The 20,419-nt window shown below is 46.8% G+C and overlaps 1 protein-coding gene across 2 annotated transcripts in view; it reads right to left on the bottom strand.

The window, feature by feature from the left end:
• Positions 1-20,419, bottom strand: part of LOC138488656 (potassium voltage-gated channel subfamily H member 8-like) — a 1,777,142-nt gene that overhangs the window by 701,679 nt on the left and 1,055,044 nt on the right. The window contains exon 5 of one of the 2 annotated variants that reach the window (XM_069615828.1): positions 1,069-1,143. The exons of the other annotated variant lie outside the window; for it this stretch is intronic. Within the exon in view, the coding sequence (XP_069471929.1) occupies positions 1,069-1,143 (75 nt within the window). The remainder of the gene's footprint in view (positions 1-1,068; positions 1,144-20,419) is intronic. 2 annotated transcript variants of the gene reach the window in all.

The raw sequence follows: 20,419 nt of genomic DNA on the forward strand, positions 1-20,419 counted from the left end.
TCCCTGCCACTAAAGCTTATATATCTCAAAAAGCTTGATTTCTTCCTAGTTTTGTTTCACCCTCTTTCTCTGTTTCCGCACCTCTCAATGTTTATCTCTTTCTCCCCTTGTCTACCAGGCAGTCACTCCCTTACTCGCCCACCTACCGCTCTGTTCCAGTCGCTGCCTAGAACCATCTCTCTCTTTCAGTCAATATTGGGCCTCGTTATGAGTTTCCTGGTAACCCTTCTGTAATTCTGGCAGGATACTGGGAAACTGTCCTAACCGTCTCCGCTGCCTGCAATCCCGGTATTACTGGAATAGTATGGCTGGCGCAGATGCTGGACTCCATGGGATGGGATTGCCCGAAGCACCGGTATTACCAGTGACAGTGCTGGTGCCATTACATCAGGCATTCCTCTGTGGGTAGGGGCCTGATGTAATGGCAGGTCAGGCCTGCTGGGAGATCTAAGGCCCCCACTGTCAAACTTGCGTTTTGTCAGTGCAGAAAAATGCCAGTGCTGGCATTACCACCATTTTACTCGGACCGGCAAAGTCACTGGGCCTCATTACAAGTGTGCCGGTCTGGAAACAATGTTGCCGGTAAGCCTTCCAGCACTGTTGTTTCCGGACCGGCACACTACGGGTTTGCCTGCCGGAGCTGCTGTGCCTTAGAGGGCTGAACCTGTCAAGCACATCGGCCACAGTAGGCAAACCGTCACGGAAGCACCGGCAATGTTAACAACGGTGCCTGTGCTTCTGTGGTCCCCATTCCCATAGAGTCCCAGAGGACTCTATGGGAATGGGGACTTACACATTGCTGGTGCTTGACTTCCCGGACCGCCAATGAAGGTCCTATGGCATGCATATGCAGGAATGGGTAACAATGCAAGGGCAAACCTGGTGTGGGGGGTCCACCCCACCGCCCCGCCACACACGCTGCTCAGAACGAGACACTGCTTCTAGTTGATCTGGTGCGGGTCTTTATACAGGTTTATAATGCCTAACAGAGGGTGGGGGGCACATACTGGGGGTGACATTATAAGACCTGTATAACGGAAGTCAACACAGACACAGATAGTTACTCACTAATTGGGGCCTGTGGGGGCTTTCCAGGCTGGACTTTTTCTTGCCCGAAATGGAGTTTCCTTTCCTTTTTTTGAACTGGCGAAAGCATGCATCCACACAAGGAAGAGGGCACAAACAAAAGAAGAAAAAAAAGCATAGCAGAGACTGTGATATAGCATCTTCCATTGAGAGCAATTGCAGCCACACAGTATTGCAAACAGAAAGGTTAGTAGAAAGCTTCAGCGAGTGTGCAGGATTCAAAGGTCATGCAGGGATGTGAAGCCCCGCCCCCTAACTCATCTACTACTCTCTGTGCGTGACTTGGTGTCTTTACACAGGTGCAGGCCTGGCTGCGGTTATCCTCCTGCTAATAGGGGGTGAGAGATGTCTTCCCCCTGACATGTGAGGGATTGAGTATTTGTCTCCTCCAAGGCAAAATCACTCAATGCCACTCCCTGTCTGCCAGTGCTTAATTCGTAAGAGAATAAGTGCCAGGGCCCAAGTACTTTCTAGCACGCTTGTGACACTGTGGGTGGGCAATCCCCACCATTGCTGCCACCACCCACAGCTGCTCCCCACAGTGTCGACATATTTGGGCTTAAACCACAGCTCACGCCTGCTCATTGGGGTTGATGGATGTTCTGGCTATCAGTACTTCATAATCAATCTGAGTCTGAGATAATAAGTGCTGGGGCTCAGAAATAAGGGCCGGGGCTCAGAAATAAGTGCTGGGGCTCAGAATTAAGTTCCGGGGCTCAGGAATAAGTGCCGGGGCTCAGAAATAAGTGCTAGGGCTCAGAAATAAGTGTTGGGGCTGAGCCCTGGCGAAAACCCCCACAAATTAAGCACTGCTGTCTGCAAGGTTTAGTTAGATCTTGGAGCTTAGCTCCTCCGTAACCAACTTCCTTCCTGGTTCTCGGCCGTACTAAATAGTCAAGATTCCTAGGCCAGCGTGCCCTACTGGACTAGAGCAATATGGTTCCACGTTCTTTCATCGCCTGCAATTGCAACGCCAGGCATTAGAACGTGTACATTCTAACAAAAACTTTTTGGAGGGGTTACCCCCCGAACCCCCTCCCCCACCTATTTTGACCTATTCCCTACCCCCAACCCCTTATCTGCCCTTTCCCACCCCCCTAAAAAATGCAACGAACATTTTCGTTATAATATACACGTTGATATGCCCGGCGTTGCAATTGCAAGCGATGAAAGGATGTCGTACCAAGCAAGGAGTTCAATACCAATGCACAGATTGTTATTAATATCATTTGAATGCAGGTTGCATTTCCCTGTGTATATGACCATCGCCCATCCCCCACTGTCCATTAGCATCCAATGCCTCATTCAAATCACCACTTTTCATATTGCACCCAACGCTGCGGACTGGCCTGTTTGGAAGCACTGGCTACTTCAGCAGAGAAGGGAACTGACGTACTGGGAGATACTTTGCCTTGGTCAGAATCACACTCTTTAGTTACGTGGGGAGGCCAGGATTCGTTTTCAGGCCTCCAGAGTCAACAGGCAACGACCTAACAAAAAGGCTGAAGACATGCTGCCACTTGAGGTGCCCTCCCCTGTGGCATGACACCTGGACTAGCTGGGAGGAAGCAATGCGAGCAGATGAGGGAATGAAGCTTGTGTTATTATACACATGGCAGCTATTCGAAATTACGTGTTGACTCTCTAATACATGCAGCAGAGATAGGTAGGTTTTTTTGATGAACACATGCCAACATTTCATATGCCCTAAAAATGTGAGGCACTTGACAGGCCCTTTCAGTACAGGCATTCAATACATATATGTGAAATCACATCCTTCTTCTATAAAGTGAGAACAAACCTCGACAAATAAATACCTTTCTCGTCTCCAGGAGCATTTCCTCCTGTTCTCCAACTCATCTTAGATGTGTCAGTTTGTATCAAGTCTTTCCTGTGGTTAAAGGTGAGTCAATTGGTAACTGGTTTTAGCACCTTGATGCTTTCAGGCCATAGTTCCGGCTTTATAAATCCTAAATAAATAAATAACCAACTACCAGGAAACTGTTGGAAGGTTATAATATTCACTTCCGGGTCATTTTCCTCCTATTACAACTTCCTTCTACTTTACTGCACTTTGACCAGCCTGGGGGATTTCCAAAAGTGCCATTGTTGTAGTTTACCTATTTAGCAGAAAGTAGCCTCATTGACCATCCCTGTCCAAGTTGTATTCAATTGAGAATTGTAGAGACAGAAACAAAGAAAACGTAGAACATCTGCTTTGTTTGAATCGGATAGCTTTAGCTGCAGGACGCCTGAGAGACGAACTGCGCCCGACCACTTCCCTCTATCCCTGGGACCAGAAGAGCATCCCAACAGGCAGGCAGGTGTAAATCTTGGCCTCCGTTAAGGAGCTGCTATGGCACTGCTTAAATGGAGGTATGCGAGTAAGAGCAAGACTGGTGAAAGAATTTGGTGAATGCAGTGGAACAAGCGAGCCCGTCGGCCGGTGGTGGCCTCAACAGCTGCTTCCAGTTGCCTTATTGTGGCACTGGTCAGGGAGCAGGTGCGGGTGGTGTTCTGTGTGTGCTTTTTTGTTTGGGAAGAGTTATGTATGCTGGCCCAAGCCAACAAATGATTGTTAAACTGTTGCCGGAGACGTCCTTGAGAAAATGACCCTTGAGTTCTGACCCTGGTGCCCATACGTGCAGCTGATGGCATCATGGGTGCAAGACCACTGGGGACTCACCAGAGCGGCCACTTAAGCAGCCTATGATGATCCGTGTTGGAGTTGTACGGCTTGGCTTTGGTAACGGTGTCTTTACTGAGGTGCCCGTTGTGATCTGCTTTCTGGGGAAAGGACTACTAGGGTTTCGGTGGGCAAAGACATTGGCAGCTATTAAGGCTCCTTTGTTATGACCTAATACAACCCCTGAGAAAAGACAACACTGCTTCTTCTGCAACATTTTAGCCCTGGACTGATAAAAACACCATTACGCCGGGACGCCTGAACATCTGGACCTCCAAAACAACCAGTCTAACGCCAAAGACAACCCTCAACGGATCCCCCTAGACCGCTTCCTGGGAGGGATCATCTCTGTGTTTTGGATCTGTGGATCGGACGTTGCTTCCCTGTATCTGCCCGCTCTCTGCTACTGTTCTGCTACCCTCAGGGCATCTTCTTACTCCATCCCCTTTTGCTTTTTTGCAGTGGATACCCTTCTGTGTGGTGCATCCGGTAGAAATCAAATGAACACGCAATTAAAAAACAGAGGATTTGGACAGCCAAAGCTTCACCCTATTAGTCAGGACCTCCAACAACTCATTGTATGTTATGTTATTTAATTTGTAGCGTGCACCGAGGGCCTGGAGGGATATAGGCGCACAAGAAACGAAAAACACACCGACTGACATACAAACACCACCCAGCAGAGCTACAGGTCAGAGTGCTAAATAAATGACTCGCCAGAAATAGCAACCGGTACCTAACCATATAGATCTTTAGTCTCTTCTTAAAGATTTCTCTAGATTCGCCCCCCTGAGATCGGGCGGAATCGGATTCCACGCCATTGGTGCTGCTGCAAAAAAGGCACCTTTGTTCACCATAGTCAATATGGTCCTGGATACCACCAGAAGATTGGTATCATTGGGTCTCAGGGCTCTTACCTTAGGGTTTCTGTCAAATATGCCGGGCTGCTCCCTGCTAGACGTTTGTGAATTATGGTCAGCAGACGGAAGGATATTCTTGCTGCTATAGGAAGTCAATGAAGATTTCTTCTGGCTTCAGGCACAAGAGCTCTTCTATTTAGTCCTTCAACAGCTTGCTCTGACCACACGATTCTGAATTGTCTGCAGCCTAGCACAGTCCCCCTTGCTGATGCCAACTAGGAGACTGCTACAATAGTCAATTTTATATACTTATGATGGCTCTTGCGACTGTGACACAACTTGTTTTTGATAGAAAAGGCTGCATCTGGGACACAAGTCTAATGTGATAGGCCAAAGTAGAGACCAGGCTATTGACTTCAGCCTGCATATTTAAAGTGTGATCCAGGAATACCCTTAGAGTTTTGCTGGGTGGCAATCTTGCATCCTGCCAACAAGAAGTGTTGGTACACTGGGTCTAATTTATGTATTCTAGTTGGTGAGCCTACCACCATCAGCTCAGTTTTTTCATCATTAAGTGCAAGGCCATTATGGATCATCCAAGTCTGGATCAATGTATAAACCTGGTTAACCACTGTTACATCCTGAGCATATACTCTGGAAAGGGGGATTATGCATTGCGTGTCATCCCCCGACTTTGTAAAACATGCAGACACCTTCTATAGCTTCGATCCTCATGAAATTAAAGACCTTCCTGGCCTAAATGGACCATGTTCATATAAATCGCTTCATAAAGATGAACCGGCAGCCAAGGCCTTTAATCCCCAATGTGGACGAGAGCTTCTTAGAAGAAAGCACAGCAATAGCCACCCAGAAAAATAAACATTAACTTCTGCCCAGTGATGACCCCATCACTTGTATCTCCAAACAAGACCCTCAACCACATTGTAAATACAGCCAAAGCTTCCTTGCCAAGAGTGCAACGCCTCATCAACTGAAATTAAGAAATTGTAAAGATGAAAGCTGCTGAATAGCAGACCCATGACCGCTGAGATGTAATGGCACGACCTTGTGGGATAAGACTGATTTATAAAAACCTTTTACAATGGCGTAACCCCATTGGAAAAGGCTTTGGAAATAAGGCCTCAGTCTCCTGTAAAGCATGCCGCATGCACGATAAACTCTTTGGTCGTTATGTTACCTTATCCCTTTTACGTCTTCCACTACTGACATAGAGAACACAGAGAACTTCTACCACCCATTAACATAAACCTACCCAAAACCTCAAACTACCCACTCAATCCTCAGTGACAGATCTAACCAAACAGAGCCACTGAACCCCATCACCTATTTCTCTCAGCGCACTGAGCTCAAGGAAAAGGACCAGCAGCGCTCCCACCTGATTCCCTGGGTGCAGTCTCAAACTCTGCCAACACATCCCTGCTGCAGCCATACTCACGGAGGAGGTTGCAAAGGCATAATCCCACCCACAAACTAGCAGTAGCAGCCAGCTGCAGTGCCAAGACGCGGCAAACGAGGAACGGACAGCTGTCAACCAGCCTCAACGAATAAGTATGGAAGAACTTCGATTAGCACCACCCAGTTAATTATCTAAAAATCCTAAATTAGGATATACTATTATCTGCCAAGTGCTTGTAACATAGGCCACATCTAGGTGTATCTATATCTGCATTGCTTGTAAAACATAAACATTTTTTTCCCACTATCCAGGAATCCCAAATCCAGGTGTATTTATATCTGCATTCTCTGTCAAATATAGGCCTTTTCCTCAGTATCTAGGAATCTCAAACCTAGGTGTATTTACATCTGCAGTCTCTGTCAAATATAGGCCTTTTCCTCAGTATCTAGGAATCGCAAACCCAGGTGTATTTACATCTGCAGTCTATGTGAAATATAGGCCTTTTCCTCAGTATCTAGGAATCTCAAACCTAGGTGTATTTACATCTGCAGTCTCTGTGAAATATAGGCATTTTCCTCAGTATCTAGGAATCTCAAACCCAGGTGTATTTACATCTGCAGTCTCTGTGAAATATAGGCCTTTTCCTCAGTATCTAGGAATCTCAAACCTAGGTGTATTTACATCTGCAGTCTCTGTGAAATATAGGCCTTTTCCTCAGTATCTAGGAATCCCAAATCCAGGTGTATTTATATCTGCATTCTCTGTCAAATATAGGCCTTTTCCTCAGTATCTAGGAATCTCAAACCTAGGTGTATTTACATCTGCAGTCTCAGTGAAATATAGGCCTTTTCCTCAGTATCTAGGAATCCCAAATCCAGGTGTATTTACATCTGCAGTCTCTGTGAAATATAGGCCTTTTCCTCAGTATCTAGGAATCTCAAACCTAGGTGTATTTACATCTGCAGTCTCTGTGAAATATAGGCCTTTTCCTCAGTATCTAGGAATCTCAAACCCAGGTGTATTTACATCTGCAGTCTCTGTGAAATATAGGCCTTTTCCTCAGTATCTAGGAATCCCAAATCCAGGTGTATTTACATCTGCAGTCTCTGTGAAATATAGGCCTTTTCCTCAGTATCTAGGAATCTCAAACCCAGGTGTATTTACATCTGCAGTCTCTGTGAAATATAGGCCTTTTCCTCAGTATCTAGGAATCCCAAACCCAGGTGTATTTACATCTGCAGTCTCTGTGAAATATAGGCCTTTTCCTCAGTATCTAGGAATCTCAAACCTAGGTGTATTTACATCTGCAGTCTCTGTGAAATATAGGCCTTTTCCTCAGTATCTAGGAATCCCAAATCCAGGTGTATTTACATCTGCAGTCTCTGTGAAATATAGGCCTTTTCCTCAGTATCTAGGAATCTCAAACCTAGGTGTATTTACATCTGCCTTCTGTGAGGCATAGCCTTTTACCAACTATCCTTGTGTCTGAAGTCCAGGTGTGTTTGAATATGCCCCTTTGTGAGACCTAAGACTTCCAACTATACAGTAATCCCAATCTAAGTGCTGTGCATATCCCCACCAGGTGCAAGCTGAAAGATAGGCACTGCCTGATCCACATCAACGTTAAGTGAAAACCTAGGCCTTGCCCAAGAGCCAGGAGCAACATTGACAAGATCCCTCTGATCACCACCTGCAAACGTAGCCCCCACACACTTAAGAGCGATACCCCTCCTACCAAATACCCCACCGACATAAACCACCCATAGTCAAATGAACTCCCGTACCCCACCCAATTACTGGACCGTACCCTCAAAGAGGGCACTCAACTAACACGACTTAAGAGAACAAAACTCTACACTCTAACCAACAAAACAAAACAAAACAAAACAAAACAATAAAAAAGAAAATAATGCCCCGACACAGAATTGGACGCCGCCCAAGAGAAATGGACCAAGGACCAACTCCAATGGATCCACAGCAGAGGGGTGTTTTCCTTTTTAGCTTTCATAGTTACCTGTCTGGAGAGCCGCTACAGATGCACAAACTGCACTTTAACCTAAACAATGATACAAGTCATAGAACAAGATGGAGTCCATGTAGGGCTCTCCGCAAGTAGAATGGTACTACACATTTCAATAGGTCGATCTAAACATAGCGAAGGAAAGGTATACTAATATACTACAGCGACTCTCACATAACATCAGAGGAACCCAGTTAACAATAGCAGGGTGGGTGACAGGTGGAGCCTTGTATTGGAGGAAGAGAAGGAGCTGGCCTGGCCCAGGCAGACTGGCAGACTGGTACATTGATCGCCCGGAGAGGTCACTCAGCAAGACGTGAGGGAAGGTCAACAGCTCGAATCCTGTATCAGGGGAAACATTTAAAGGTTGGACATGCTAATGATGTCTACTGTAGCTCGCTATATGGACCGGCATGTGTGCCTGGAAGGGGGTGCGCTGAGAGAGAAGCAGCGCTGTAGCTATGGGAGGAAAGTGCCGACGTTACAGCAGCCATTAGAACAGCTCTCGTTTCTTTTCTTGCCCAGAAAATTGCCGGCAGCTCAGTGGCTATACCTTTTCACCCTTAAATAGATGGTGTCCATTCGTCTTAATGAATAACTTTTTTTTATTCAATGTGTTGCGAAGGCTTGTTGTTGCCTAAATAAGGGTAGTTGGCGTGGCCACACTATAGTATCAGTAAGGTAGAGGAGTTGGATGATAAAATCCGGGGCACAAGCCACATGTCGATTTTCCATGACACCTCCAAGTGTCTTAAAATCACCAGGGGGCAGTAACGAGTAAGCTCAAACCTAAAAAAACGATTACATCTAAACCCTCTCCTTTTAAGACCAGCCGCATGTATGGGAGTGTGTTATATCACCATAAAAGGGCAGAGGTAAAAGGTTCCCCTCGTAAAGACAACATATGTACTGTGCAACCATGAAAGGTTTTGGAATGATAAGATCCCCAGCTTTCCTTTGTTGCAGAGGAGTTTAAACGTTGAGGTTCTGAAACACATTGGACAGGCAGTCACATTTCTCCTACTCAAATCTCACGAGACTTATTTTGGAAGCATTTAAGAGGCTCTTTTTATGAACCGAACTTTAAAAAGCAACACAAAAGAATATTACAATTTACAAAAGGTATAGGTAAGCGGATCGAACTAGGCAATCGAAGCCGGATACTGTGATTCACACATAACGCTAGCCAGACCAATGGCAATAGCAGACAATTGCAAAAGTCTAAGATGAATATATTATTTACAATGCAGTATCATGCTCTCAACCGCTGAACAAATGCATCAGAGTAAGAGCTAATTCAGAGAGAAGGTGAAAGGGAGGCGTGGAGGCGTGGCTGACAGGTGATATGCGTTGTCCGGAAAAAAGAGCCCACCCCTTTATTTCAACATTCCTCATGTTGATGACAACCAATGTGAGTGGCTTATAATGCCTTTCCTTATCTTAATGAAAAAAGCATCGCATATATGTAATTAGTCATTCATGTATTCATCCCTTCATGCATTCAATGAATACATGCATTTACCTTTAGCACATCTCTATGAACTGAATCGCCTCAAGGCATAGCGTTAGAGGCTGGGGAGTTACAGAGGTACATATATGCAAGTGGCCAGAGGCTTTCAGAGTAACTGGGGAATAATGTGTACATTCGAGCTTATTTGGACTCTCAGTTAGTGTGTAGCCATCTTTTCACGGGGGCAGTATAAAGCTTGTCTCTTCCCTCCTCGGGACTAGACCATGGCCTAGTCTAGTGTTTCAGCTTCTGAGAGCCAAGATTGCCCTGATGGGATGTTGCACAATATACATTAAACATAACATATAGTGGCCCGATGAAGAGACATGGATAACAAAGTCTATCCTGTTTCCACAGCAACGGTATTTACACATTGAACAGAAAGTGACCCATTGTCTAGTTTCTACTCCCACCTGCTCCAGTGCACATAACACGCATCCTCTTGTCGGGTTATAGTCAGTCAAGCTAAGGTTCTCTATGCCAAGGTTAGATTTAGGTACAAGCAGTGCCTTAGGGGGAAGGAGAAAACATGGGGGGGGGGGCCTCACAGACGGCATTTTTATTCGGAGAGTGTTCTGAATAGTGTTTTTTGTGGCCGAGCGATTACAAAGAAAGTACATGCAAAGTCCTTAAAATACCAGGCTCGTGATTTGCTGCTAGTGATGTGAATGGTCCGGATTTGTGACTGTCCGAGCGAAGCAAATCATGTTATTTCCTCAGCTGCCTAAATTATACATTTTCCTGATATTTATTTGACAGCCGGCCAGCATGTAAGTTCCCGCATTGGCCGGGGGTTCGGACACTACTGAGTAATGTAGGTCGCGCTCTTTTCTTTGTGCCGCGGCCTGATGAATACACGCACTTTGGTTATTCATTAAGATTCTCCAAGTTTAGAAAGCTGCCAATTTTAAGTAATTTGAAAAGAATCTCAAATGACCTAAATATCTGTTTGTAGGTAAAGTCTGTTGATTGCACTGCGCTGGTCATGAAGAGAATGGTCTCTTTTGGGCTTCACACCACGGCTCTAGGAGGTAAGTGAACAATTAAGTAAACAATGGCCTGACACAGTGAATCTGACAGCCCCTCCATCGAAATGAAAATCGGCACAGGTTTGTTGTCGTCTGTGACTGAAGGCACGGGGTCGTTGTGACGGGGGTCTCTGAAGAGAAAAAGACTGAAGTGCGGTATCTGGGGGCTATAGGCAGGGTCACACCTTGTCACCCATGCATCCACCACCCAATTTCTCTTGTGCACTCGCTTTTTGCTACTTATGTGCCTGCACAGGAGAAATCAAGTTTGCTCAGCACTCATCCGGGTGACTGAGGAGAGCCCCGACAAAGCCCCGGCTCAGAAGCAGTTTTCTAAGACTGCCAGGGCTGTGTCCTGGGGAGCCCCTGGCCACTTAAAGCCCTCGCTATTAGGTAATTATAACACAAGCTTCATGTATTGAATTTCATCCTTGCAAAGTCCCCGTTCCTCAATGAACAAGCTGCAAAAGTGGAGCTAAATTAAGAGCAATAAGAACATATTTAAAGTGTACTAAGGTACCAAAAATGCCACCTTTAAAGCAATGAATTCAGTCAGACTGTTGCCAAAAGACCTGCATCATCTGGTGCACAGAATCTGCAGCATGAAACAAGAGTGCAGTCCCTTCTCCTGCTGAAGGAACACCTATTCCTGAATGAGATGAAACTGCCATCGTGGAAAGGGGCTGAAGTAACCGAGTCTTTATTAAACTTGCGGCTGGGAGTCTAGGGCAGCAACATTTGCACGACTACGCAGTCCAGCGCACTTCAGGTCTGCCAGCAAAGTCTAAGGTCCTGATTCACAGAAGAGTTTTATAACGGCGCAATCCCATTGGAAAACTGTGCGAATCAGGCCCCAACCCCCACCTGCCTCCATGGCCTGCTCAACCACAATGCCTCAAGCCTGTGATTCAATTTGAGGACCACACTTTAGGCCTGATTCATGGAAGCATTTTATAACGGCGCAATCCCATAGGAAAACATTCTGTGAATCCGGCCCAAATATGTGCAAGTGTGAGCTTGCTTAAGCCACCTCGGCAGCTTCATGGCATCATAGCCATGGGGTAAATACCACGCTAGTAGAAATGACCATCCTTCTGTAATATGTGCAAGTGTGAGCTTGCTTACGCCACCTCGGCAGCTTCATGGCATCATAGCCATGGGGTAAATACCACGCTAGTTGAAATGACCATCCTTCTGTAATATGTGCAAGTGTGAGCTTGCTTACGCCACCTCGGCAGCTTCATGGCATCATAGCCATGGGGTAAATACCACGCTAGTAGAAATGACCATCCTTCTGTAATATGTGCAAGTGTGAGCTTGCTTAAGCCACCTCGGCAGCTTCATGGCATCATAGCCATGGGGTAAATACCACGCTAGTAGAAATGACCATCCTTCTGTAATATGTGCAAGTGTGAGCTTGCTTAAGCCACCTCGGCAGCTTCATGGCATCATAGCCATGGGGTAAATACCACGCTAGTAGAAATGACCATCCTTCTGTAATATGTGCAAGTGTGAGCTTGCTTACGCCACCTCGGCAGCTTCATGGCATCATAGCCATGGGGTAAATACCACGCTAGTAGAAATGACCATCCTTCTGTAATATGTGCAAGTGTGAGCTTGCTTAAGCCACCTCGGCAGCTTCATGGCATCATAGCCATGGGGTAAATACCACGCTAGTAGAAATGACCATCCTTCTGTAATATGTGCAAGTGTGAGCTTGCTTACGCCACCTCGGCAGCTTCATGGCATCATAGCCATGGGGTAAATACCACGCTAGTAGAAATGACCATCCTTCTGTAATATGTGCAAGTGTGAGCTTGCTTAAGCCACCTCGGCAGCTTCATGGCATCATAGCCATGGGGTAAATACCACGCTAGTAGAAATGACCATCCTTCTGTAATATGTGCAAGTGTGAGCTTGCTTAAGCCACCTCGGCAGCTTCATGGCATCATAGCCATGGGGTAAATACCACGCTAGTAGAAATGACCATCCTTCTGTAATATGTGCAAGTGTGAGCTTGCTTACGCCACCTCGGCAGCTTCATGGCATCATAGCCATGGGGTAAATACCACGCTAGTTGAAATGACCATCCTTCTGTAATATGTGCAAGTGTGAGCTTGCTTACGCCACCTCGGCAGCTTCATGGCATCATAGCCATGGGGTAAATACCACGCTAGTAGAAATGACCATCCTTCTGTAATATGTGCAAGTGTGAGCTTGCTTAAGCCACCTCGGCAGCTTCATGGCATCATAGCCATGGGGTAAATACCACGCTAGTAGAAATGACCATCCTTCTGTAATATGTGCAAGTGTGAGCTTGCTTAAGCCACCTCGGCAGCTTCATGGCATCATAGCCATGGTGTAAATACCACGCTAGTAGAAATGACCATCCTTCTGTAATATGTGCAAGTGTGAGCTTGCTTAAGCCACCTCGGCAGCTTCATGGCATCATAGCCATGGGGTAAATACCACGCTAGTAGAAATGACCATCCTTCTGTAATATGTGCAAGTGTGAGCTTGCTTAAGCCACCTCGGCAGCTTCATGGCATCATAGCCATGGGGTAAATACCACGCTAGTAGAAATGACCATCCTTCTGTAATATGTGCAAGTGTGAGCTTGCTTACGCCACCTCGGCAGCTTCATGGCATCATAGCCATGGGGTAAATACCACGCTAGTAGAAATGACCATCCTTCTGTAATATGTGCAAGTGTGAGCTTGCTTACGCCACCTCGGCAGCTTCATGGCATCATAGCCATGGGGTAAATACCACGCTAGTAGAAATGACCATCCTTCTGTAATATGTGCAAGTGTGAGCTTGCTTACGCCACCTCGGCAGCTTCATGGCATCCTAGCCATGGGGTAAATACCACGCTAGTAGAAATGACCATCCTTCTGTAATATGTGCAAGTGTGAGCTTGCTTAAGCCACCTCGGCAGCTTCATGGCATCCTAGCCATGGGGTAAATACCACGCTTGTAGAAATGACCATCCTTCTGTAATATGTGCAAGTGTGAGCTTGCTTAAGCCACCTCGGCAGCTTCATGGCATCCTAGCCATGGGGTAAATACCACGCTAGTAGAAATGACCATCCTTCTGTAATATGTGCAAGTGTGAGCTTGCTTAAGCCACCTCGGCAGCTTCATGGCATCCTAGCCATGGGGTAAATACCACGCTAGTTGAAATGACCATCCTTCTGTAATATGTGCAAGTGTGAGCTTGCTTAAGCCACCTCGGCAGCTTCATGGCATCATAGCCATGGGGTAAATACCACGCTAGTAGAAATGACCATCCTTCTGTAATATGTGCAAGTGTGAGCTTGCTTAAGCCACCTCGGCAGCTTCATGGCATCATAGCCATGGGGTAAATACCACGCTAGTAGAAATGACCATCCTTCTGTAATATGTGCAAGTGTGAGCTTGCTTAAGCCACCTCGGCAGCTTCATGGCATCATAGCCATGGGGTAAATACCACGCTAGTAGAAATGACCATCCTTCTGTAATATGTGCAAGTGTGAGCTTGCTTAAGCCACCTCGGCAGCTTCATGGCATCATAGCCATGGGGTAAATACCACGCTAGTAGAAATGACCATCCTTCTGTAATATGTGCAAGTGTGAGCTTGCTTAAGCCACCTCGGCAGCTTCATGGCATCCTAGCCATGGGGTAAATACCACGCTAGTAGAAATGACCATCCTTCTGTAATATGTGCAAGTGTGAGCTTGCTTAAGCCACCTCGGCAGCTTCATGGCATCCTAGCCATGGGGTAAATACCACGCTAGTTGAAATGACCATCCTTCTGTAATATGTGCAAGTGTGAGCTTGCTTAAGCCACCTCGGCAGCTTCATGGCATCATAGCCATGGGGTAAATACCACGCTAGTAGAAATGACCATCCTTCTGTAATATGTGCAAGTGTGAGCTTGCTTAAGCCACCTCGGCAGCTTCATGGCATCATAGCCATGGGGTAAATACCACGCTAGTTGAAATGACCATCCTTCTGTAAAATCTCGCCATTTGCAATATCTTTTAGTGCGTAATATTTCACGCACCCTAGGACTATGTGATTGATTTTCAGGTTGTTTTAGGGGCAGTTTCCCACAAAGGCAGCTCTTCATGTTTCCGAGGAGAGATTCGTCCTTGATAATGGGACAGCGTCATCAGAATAAGGGCCGCATAGCATAGCCAATCAGGTTCATTAGCAAAAGGTTGAGCAGAGTGGGGTCCAGCACACACCTGCCTCGCTCGCTGAATGCTTCAGAAGTAGTATGTGATCTCAACGTCGTGGCCATATGACCTGAGATCTCTATTTGCTGAGTGCAAATTGCCCAGAAAGGTGATTATAACAAATATCGCACATACATCTTAGGCCAACAGGTGGACCAAAGAGACTTCCTGTTTTTAATTGGGTGCGCTTTGTGAGGGGGACGCATAAACAGAGAACGGGACTCTAGCAGAAACCCACCTAGACCACTTAGAGAATAGCGTTGCTTTCCATCCGTTTCTGTACTGAAGTTAAAACAATCTACCAAATTATTTAAATGAGGAGTCCAACAAAGAGATGGGTCTTCAATTAGAGGGTGCAGATATTTTTGCTGTCTCGTGGACTGGTACTTTGCGGCCAGATTTCCATGAAAGGGGAGCACGATCTCTGAAGGACTATTGCCTTAAGAACCAGTACAGGAAGAGTGAACAATTGCAAAGGGTCAAAATAGAGAACACTATCCGCAACCCAGAATTATGAGCTCTTTGGGTTGCCGTAGCAATATTCACTTCAGCGCATTTGATTGGATTTCACTGTCCCTTAACATCTGCCTTTTCTTGTGCCACACACGTGGGAGCCAACTTAATGGACTCAGACTCGTGTGAAGTCCGAATGGTGGATTAATGGGCCAGGCAGAGGTCAGCATTGAGGAGGACTCAAGGAGTGAGTCTAGAGCCCAGAGGCCTCTGCTTTTCTCGGAAGCTGTTGCCTCCTCTTGTCGTGATGCGGCATGGGCAAGTGCCACCTGTTTTAGAAGCTCTCTTTATGGTAATCTGGCCCCACCAGGCTCAGGGACGTCATTTCACCAAAATGCTAGGGGTAGCGGAAGTGACATCAAATGACCCTTGACCACTAGTGACATCACAGGAAGTGATGTCATTTGACCCCACCACAAAGGGATATCATGTGAAGCCATAGAAGACAACCCTTCACCCCTTTAATGTGTCTAGCATTGTATAGAATTCCAAAACGACACATTATTTGTTATTCCTATTCTTTCTTATTTAGGGTCACTGCTCAGTGTTACCCCCGTTTTTTTCTTTGTTTTTTTTTTTTAATAGCCCTCAACAAAAATGCCAGCCACTCCAGAAACAAAGAGCCAAATGGCTTTTTTTTTAGGGGTAGCATGGAAGACCAGACCACAGGGGTAGCAAGGGAGACCTCAGGGGTCGCAGGTGCGACCCCTTGTGGCCCCCAAATGACGTCCCTGACCAGACTCCTTTTCAGACCTTCTATGGCCTGTGTTATACACTACTTAAGACAGCACCTGGCACAGTATCACCACATCGGCCAGTTTTCCAGAACAATGCAAGATTTCAGTGCATGCTGGGTCTTCCGACAATTAGAACCTAATGTAATGTCTGCCTGCGGAGTTCAGCTGTTAGATTGGAAGCAACACTTGTATCCACTTGATAATGATGGCGGTTTCGATCTTAGTAGACCCGCTTCCTTCCTGTGTTGATGTCGCAGTTGAGCGGATGATAGTCGCTATCAATATGGGTCCCTCCCGCGAGCTAGCTCAACATTCCTGTAACACAGTGTAGGCTTTCTGTGTGCTGCACAGAATGCATATTTTGCAGGTTGGTCTTCACCAAAGAGCCACTTAGACATCCAAGGCCAGTAAGATCACTTAACAAAACCCTGACCTCTGACCTCTGTGCGCAACCCGTAGTTGCAGGCTCAAATACCAGTGGTGCTAAGTCTTTCTTTCTCTCGAGGGCAATGAACGGAGCACCATTACACGGGACAATCATGCACTGATTATTTGAGCGCTTAGAAGTCAGAGGGATGTGTCATGAGCCAAACAAATCAGTTAACCAATTAAGGTAAAAACAAATCAGGAGTGAAAAACTGTGTGGCAGGAACACATGGCAGCACACCTTGTTGTGGATTGCAGAATCTCAACCGACCTTCCAAGATCCCGGACCCAAATAGAAGAAAACATCTTGTTCTCCATGGAGATGCCCTGACTTCCCAAGCTCCCCCATGGCCCTCCTGCTGAGCAGAATCACCTGCTTTGGCAACTGTCTGCAGATATGTGTCAGATGCTTCTGTGACAAGATGGATGAGCTGCCAAGCGGGGAGGGGCGGTGGAGGGGGCTATTAGAAAGAGTGCCTTGCGGCCCCATCACACACAAAGGCAAGGGTGATGCAGATGCATTGCCAGAGGATAGGCACGCATCTGGCATCATTAAGTCATGGCCAGACGGCCCTGTAAGACATCGGAGAAATGTGCCCCCAGGCCAGTGCCCGAAACCCAGGGGGGCACGTTCGGTTCCTACTGACATGTGACTGACCTTGTGCCAAGCCTGCTGGCAAATCCCAAAATGGCGGGATCTTTGTGTTTGGCTTTTGTGTGGAAGGATGGACGCTGTTCATTAGAGAAAAGCTGGCTGGATAGCTCCTCTCTGACAGGGGGTGCAGCCTGCATTTTGCAAATTCAAATCCCGGCATGGCGGACTCAGCCCTTTATCTTTCTGAGCTCGGCGAAAGGAGTACCATTAGAGTGGCAGGAGGAAACTGCCACTAACCCAGGGGTCAAGTCCTAAAGAAAAGCTGTAATCGCTGTTGACCTTTGTAACTAGGCACGTTGTTGCTTAAGTGCTTTGGTGCTTGCTTTGGGGGGTGCAAGTGTCTGTGCAACAGCTCTACAGATAATCCAGGGCGGCATCAATTCTTACTCTGGACCTGTCTGGCGGTCAGTGCAATTCTTTAGGAATAGTTGACCTGAGTTGTCGGTGGCTGGGGAATTCTTCATGGTCAAGAGCCCGTTGGGTGGCTGTGGGTAGTGTTTCAGGGTGCAGGGGGTAACTGCACGTGGCCAGAATGAAGAATATTGCTGGCAGCGCAGCTTCAAGCTGTTGGTGGCAAGGTGGGATTAGGTTCTTCAGTGTATCGATGCTTTATTGGTGACTCGAACCTCAAATCATTCATTTCCTCCCAGCTGCACATCTTTTTTAATTACTACTTTCTCTTGCATGACAAGAAACACCCCTGTTTGATTTTCCAGTATACATGACAGCTTGGAGCCCCTAGTCAATATCTCTGCATTTCCTTTCTGTTTGTGTTTATTGACCTATCCTGTCAGTTTCTCTAAACTCGTGTATGTCAGCACGTTTTTTCCTTACTTGAAGTCATTTTATTGTTTTGTTTATGAATCCCTTAAAGAATGCCCTCCCAGTGTCTACTTCATGGCCACATTGCTGCAATTGAATAGCGGTAGATTGATGTGGCAGTGGTTCTAACATGATGTGCAGCTCCCACGTGCCCTTGTTTAGGTGGCATCATCAGTGCTTTGGCGCAACTGCCACCTTCAGGCCCTTAACATGCTCCCATGGAGTGTCCTCAATATGGCAGCCAAGATGGCCGCCATTACACCCTACAGGTCTGATCTGCCTGGTGGATTTTGCTGGATCAATGCTGCCCGTGTGTATGTCCCTTTAACGTTCCCTATGCTGCCTAATCCTGCTGCCCTACTAGCTTCATCTATGGATAATACTTCAGTGTGAGATACACCTTGCCGAAACATAGCATCACACAGTTTCCCACAAGATTGTGAAATGGTGAGTACGGCACCGAGCGAAGGCGCTGCTGGAGTTGTAAAATCAGATGGTGAACTGAGGGACCAATGCCTGAGTTGGTAGGTAGCCTCAAGGTGGGGAAATCATAAACAGGGCCTCTGGGAGGGGCGGTCTCCGTTGCCTTCTTGTTCGAGAGCTCTAATGTTTGTCAACATTGTTCCCTTCATTCTCAGCCTTGTAGAACCCAGGGGCCCAAGTTCGCGTTCTAAGCTCATACAAGCTTGCAGAGATGTTGAATCGCTGGCAATTGCGTGCTAGCTTTCCTGGACTGAATGCACCCACGGCTAGCTCACGGCAAGCTCACAGCTAACGGGCTCCACAGGAAGGGGAAAAGTTCTTGATTTTTTTGGTTTGTCCATGGCCACACACGCACGAGGTAATTTTCACCGTGCAGTAACCTAACATTTGTGCATAAACATTGTACGCACGATTTTTACGTTACTCCACATTTTGATCCATGTGTATGGCGGAGAGGAGGCACTAAACGTAATACTTACTTTTATCCTCTCGGAAAACGCACCAGCATTTAGGCCAGAATGACATTTTCATGCTGTTGCAAATAGTGTGAACTTCTGTGGAATCCGCCTGCTTTTTGCACCAGCAAATTGCAGGCGGACTCCACAGGAATCCATTGTAAAGGCTGTCTGCCGTGCGGATATGGCAGGCGGTGTCTGCGCAATTTGCACTGTGAAGTGCAGAAGGGGTGTGTGCAGATATATTTTGTCTCCTTTTGACATCTGCCTTTTGCACTTCATATGCAAAGGGCTTAAATTGCACAGAGGGGTAAGTGGAAACATTGGCGGCAAAGGCATCACGGGGGGTTGAGGGGGATATAGCCCCAGGTCTTTTGTTTGTAGCCCCGGATAGAAGCTCAGGGGCTATAACCAAAACACTAGCTAGCCCCGAGTCCCAACAGTCCCGACATTGGCGTAGCCTCTGATCTTTTCCAGACCTGGCAACATCCCTGATACGCGGTTCGCCCAGTGCAATTTACAGCCCTGCTGTCTTTCAACCGAGCTTCTTCAAGGGGCCTCTGCTCACGGAATCGTCATCCGCCCCAACGATCTTGCATGTGGCCTTGGCAAGCTCCACCGAGGTACCTCTTCAATAAGAGGGGTGTTCCCTCGTTTCCCAGCTTCCTGCGAAGGGGCTAACCTTCATTGTTCGAGATGCATGCTGGAGAGTAAGGCAGCGGCAAAGCAGAGTTCAACCTTCTCAGAGCAGAGTTGAAGTCGTACATTTTAAAGACGTGTCATACTGGTGTAACTTTTTCTATATCAGGCTGAGATATCAGGCCCGGCACTCTCTAACAGCCTCTTTGTAGGAAACTGAATGTACTAGGCTTAGCTAGTCTGTCTGTCCAGTCCTCCCTCTGTCTCCCCTCCCTCGCTTGGTCGCGCTTGAAATACTCATGAATAGGCGCATTGGATGACCAACCACCAAGAAATCTGAAATGTCGCCAGGCCAGTACTGTAGTTTATTGATCTGTATGCCTCCCTCTTCTCACTTCACTCTTTGTCACGCACTTCACTAGTAAATATGCCTCTGGCCTAGTATGCTAGCTATTGTTGTTAGATCATTCGGAATCTTCAAGGCCTAAGAATGACGACTGTCCTCCCATGTTCCCTTCCCTCCTTGAAGCGCTTTGAAGCACTTCACTTGTGTATACGAGCTTTACAAATAAACAATTACAATTACACTAGTCTAGCATCGTAGCGCAAGCGCCAGAATGCAAATTGCAAAGGCAGCAACAACCGACTCCTGACTGCGTTAACTGCCGGAGACAATTGCCCAACACTTCATCATATTCCGTCCATCAGCAATATTATGCACAGTGGCGGAGGCGAGCGCGAAATGTCGGGGGTGGCCGTCCACTACTTTTATTTTTAACTGTTCACAGTTCCACTACTTTTTGCTAACATTATCACCAGCATGCCGGGACGGTTTTCTGTGAAATTAAAGCCCACTCCTCC

The sequence above is a fragment of the Ambystoma mexicanum genome, chromosome 9, assembly GCF_040938575.1.
Source record: "Ambystoma mexicanum isolate Mex_15411 chromosome 9, UKY_AmexF1_1, whole genome shotgun sequence".
NCBI lineage: Eukaryota > Metazoa > Chordata > Amphibia > Caudata > Ambystomatidae > Ambystoma > Ambystoma mexicanum.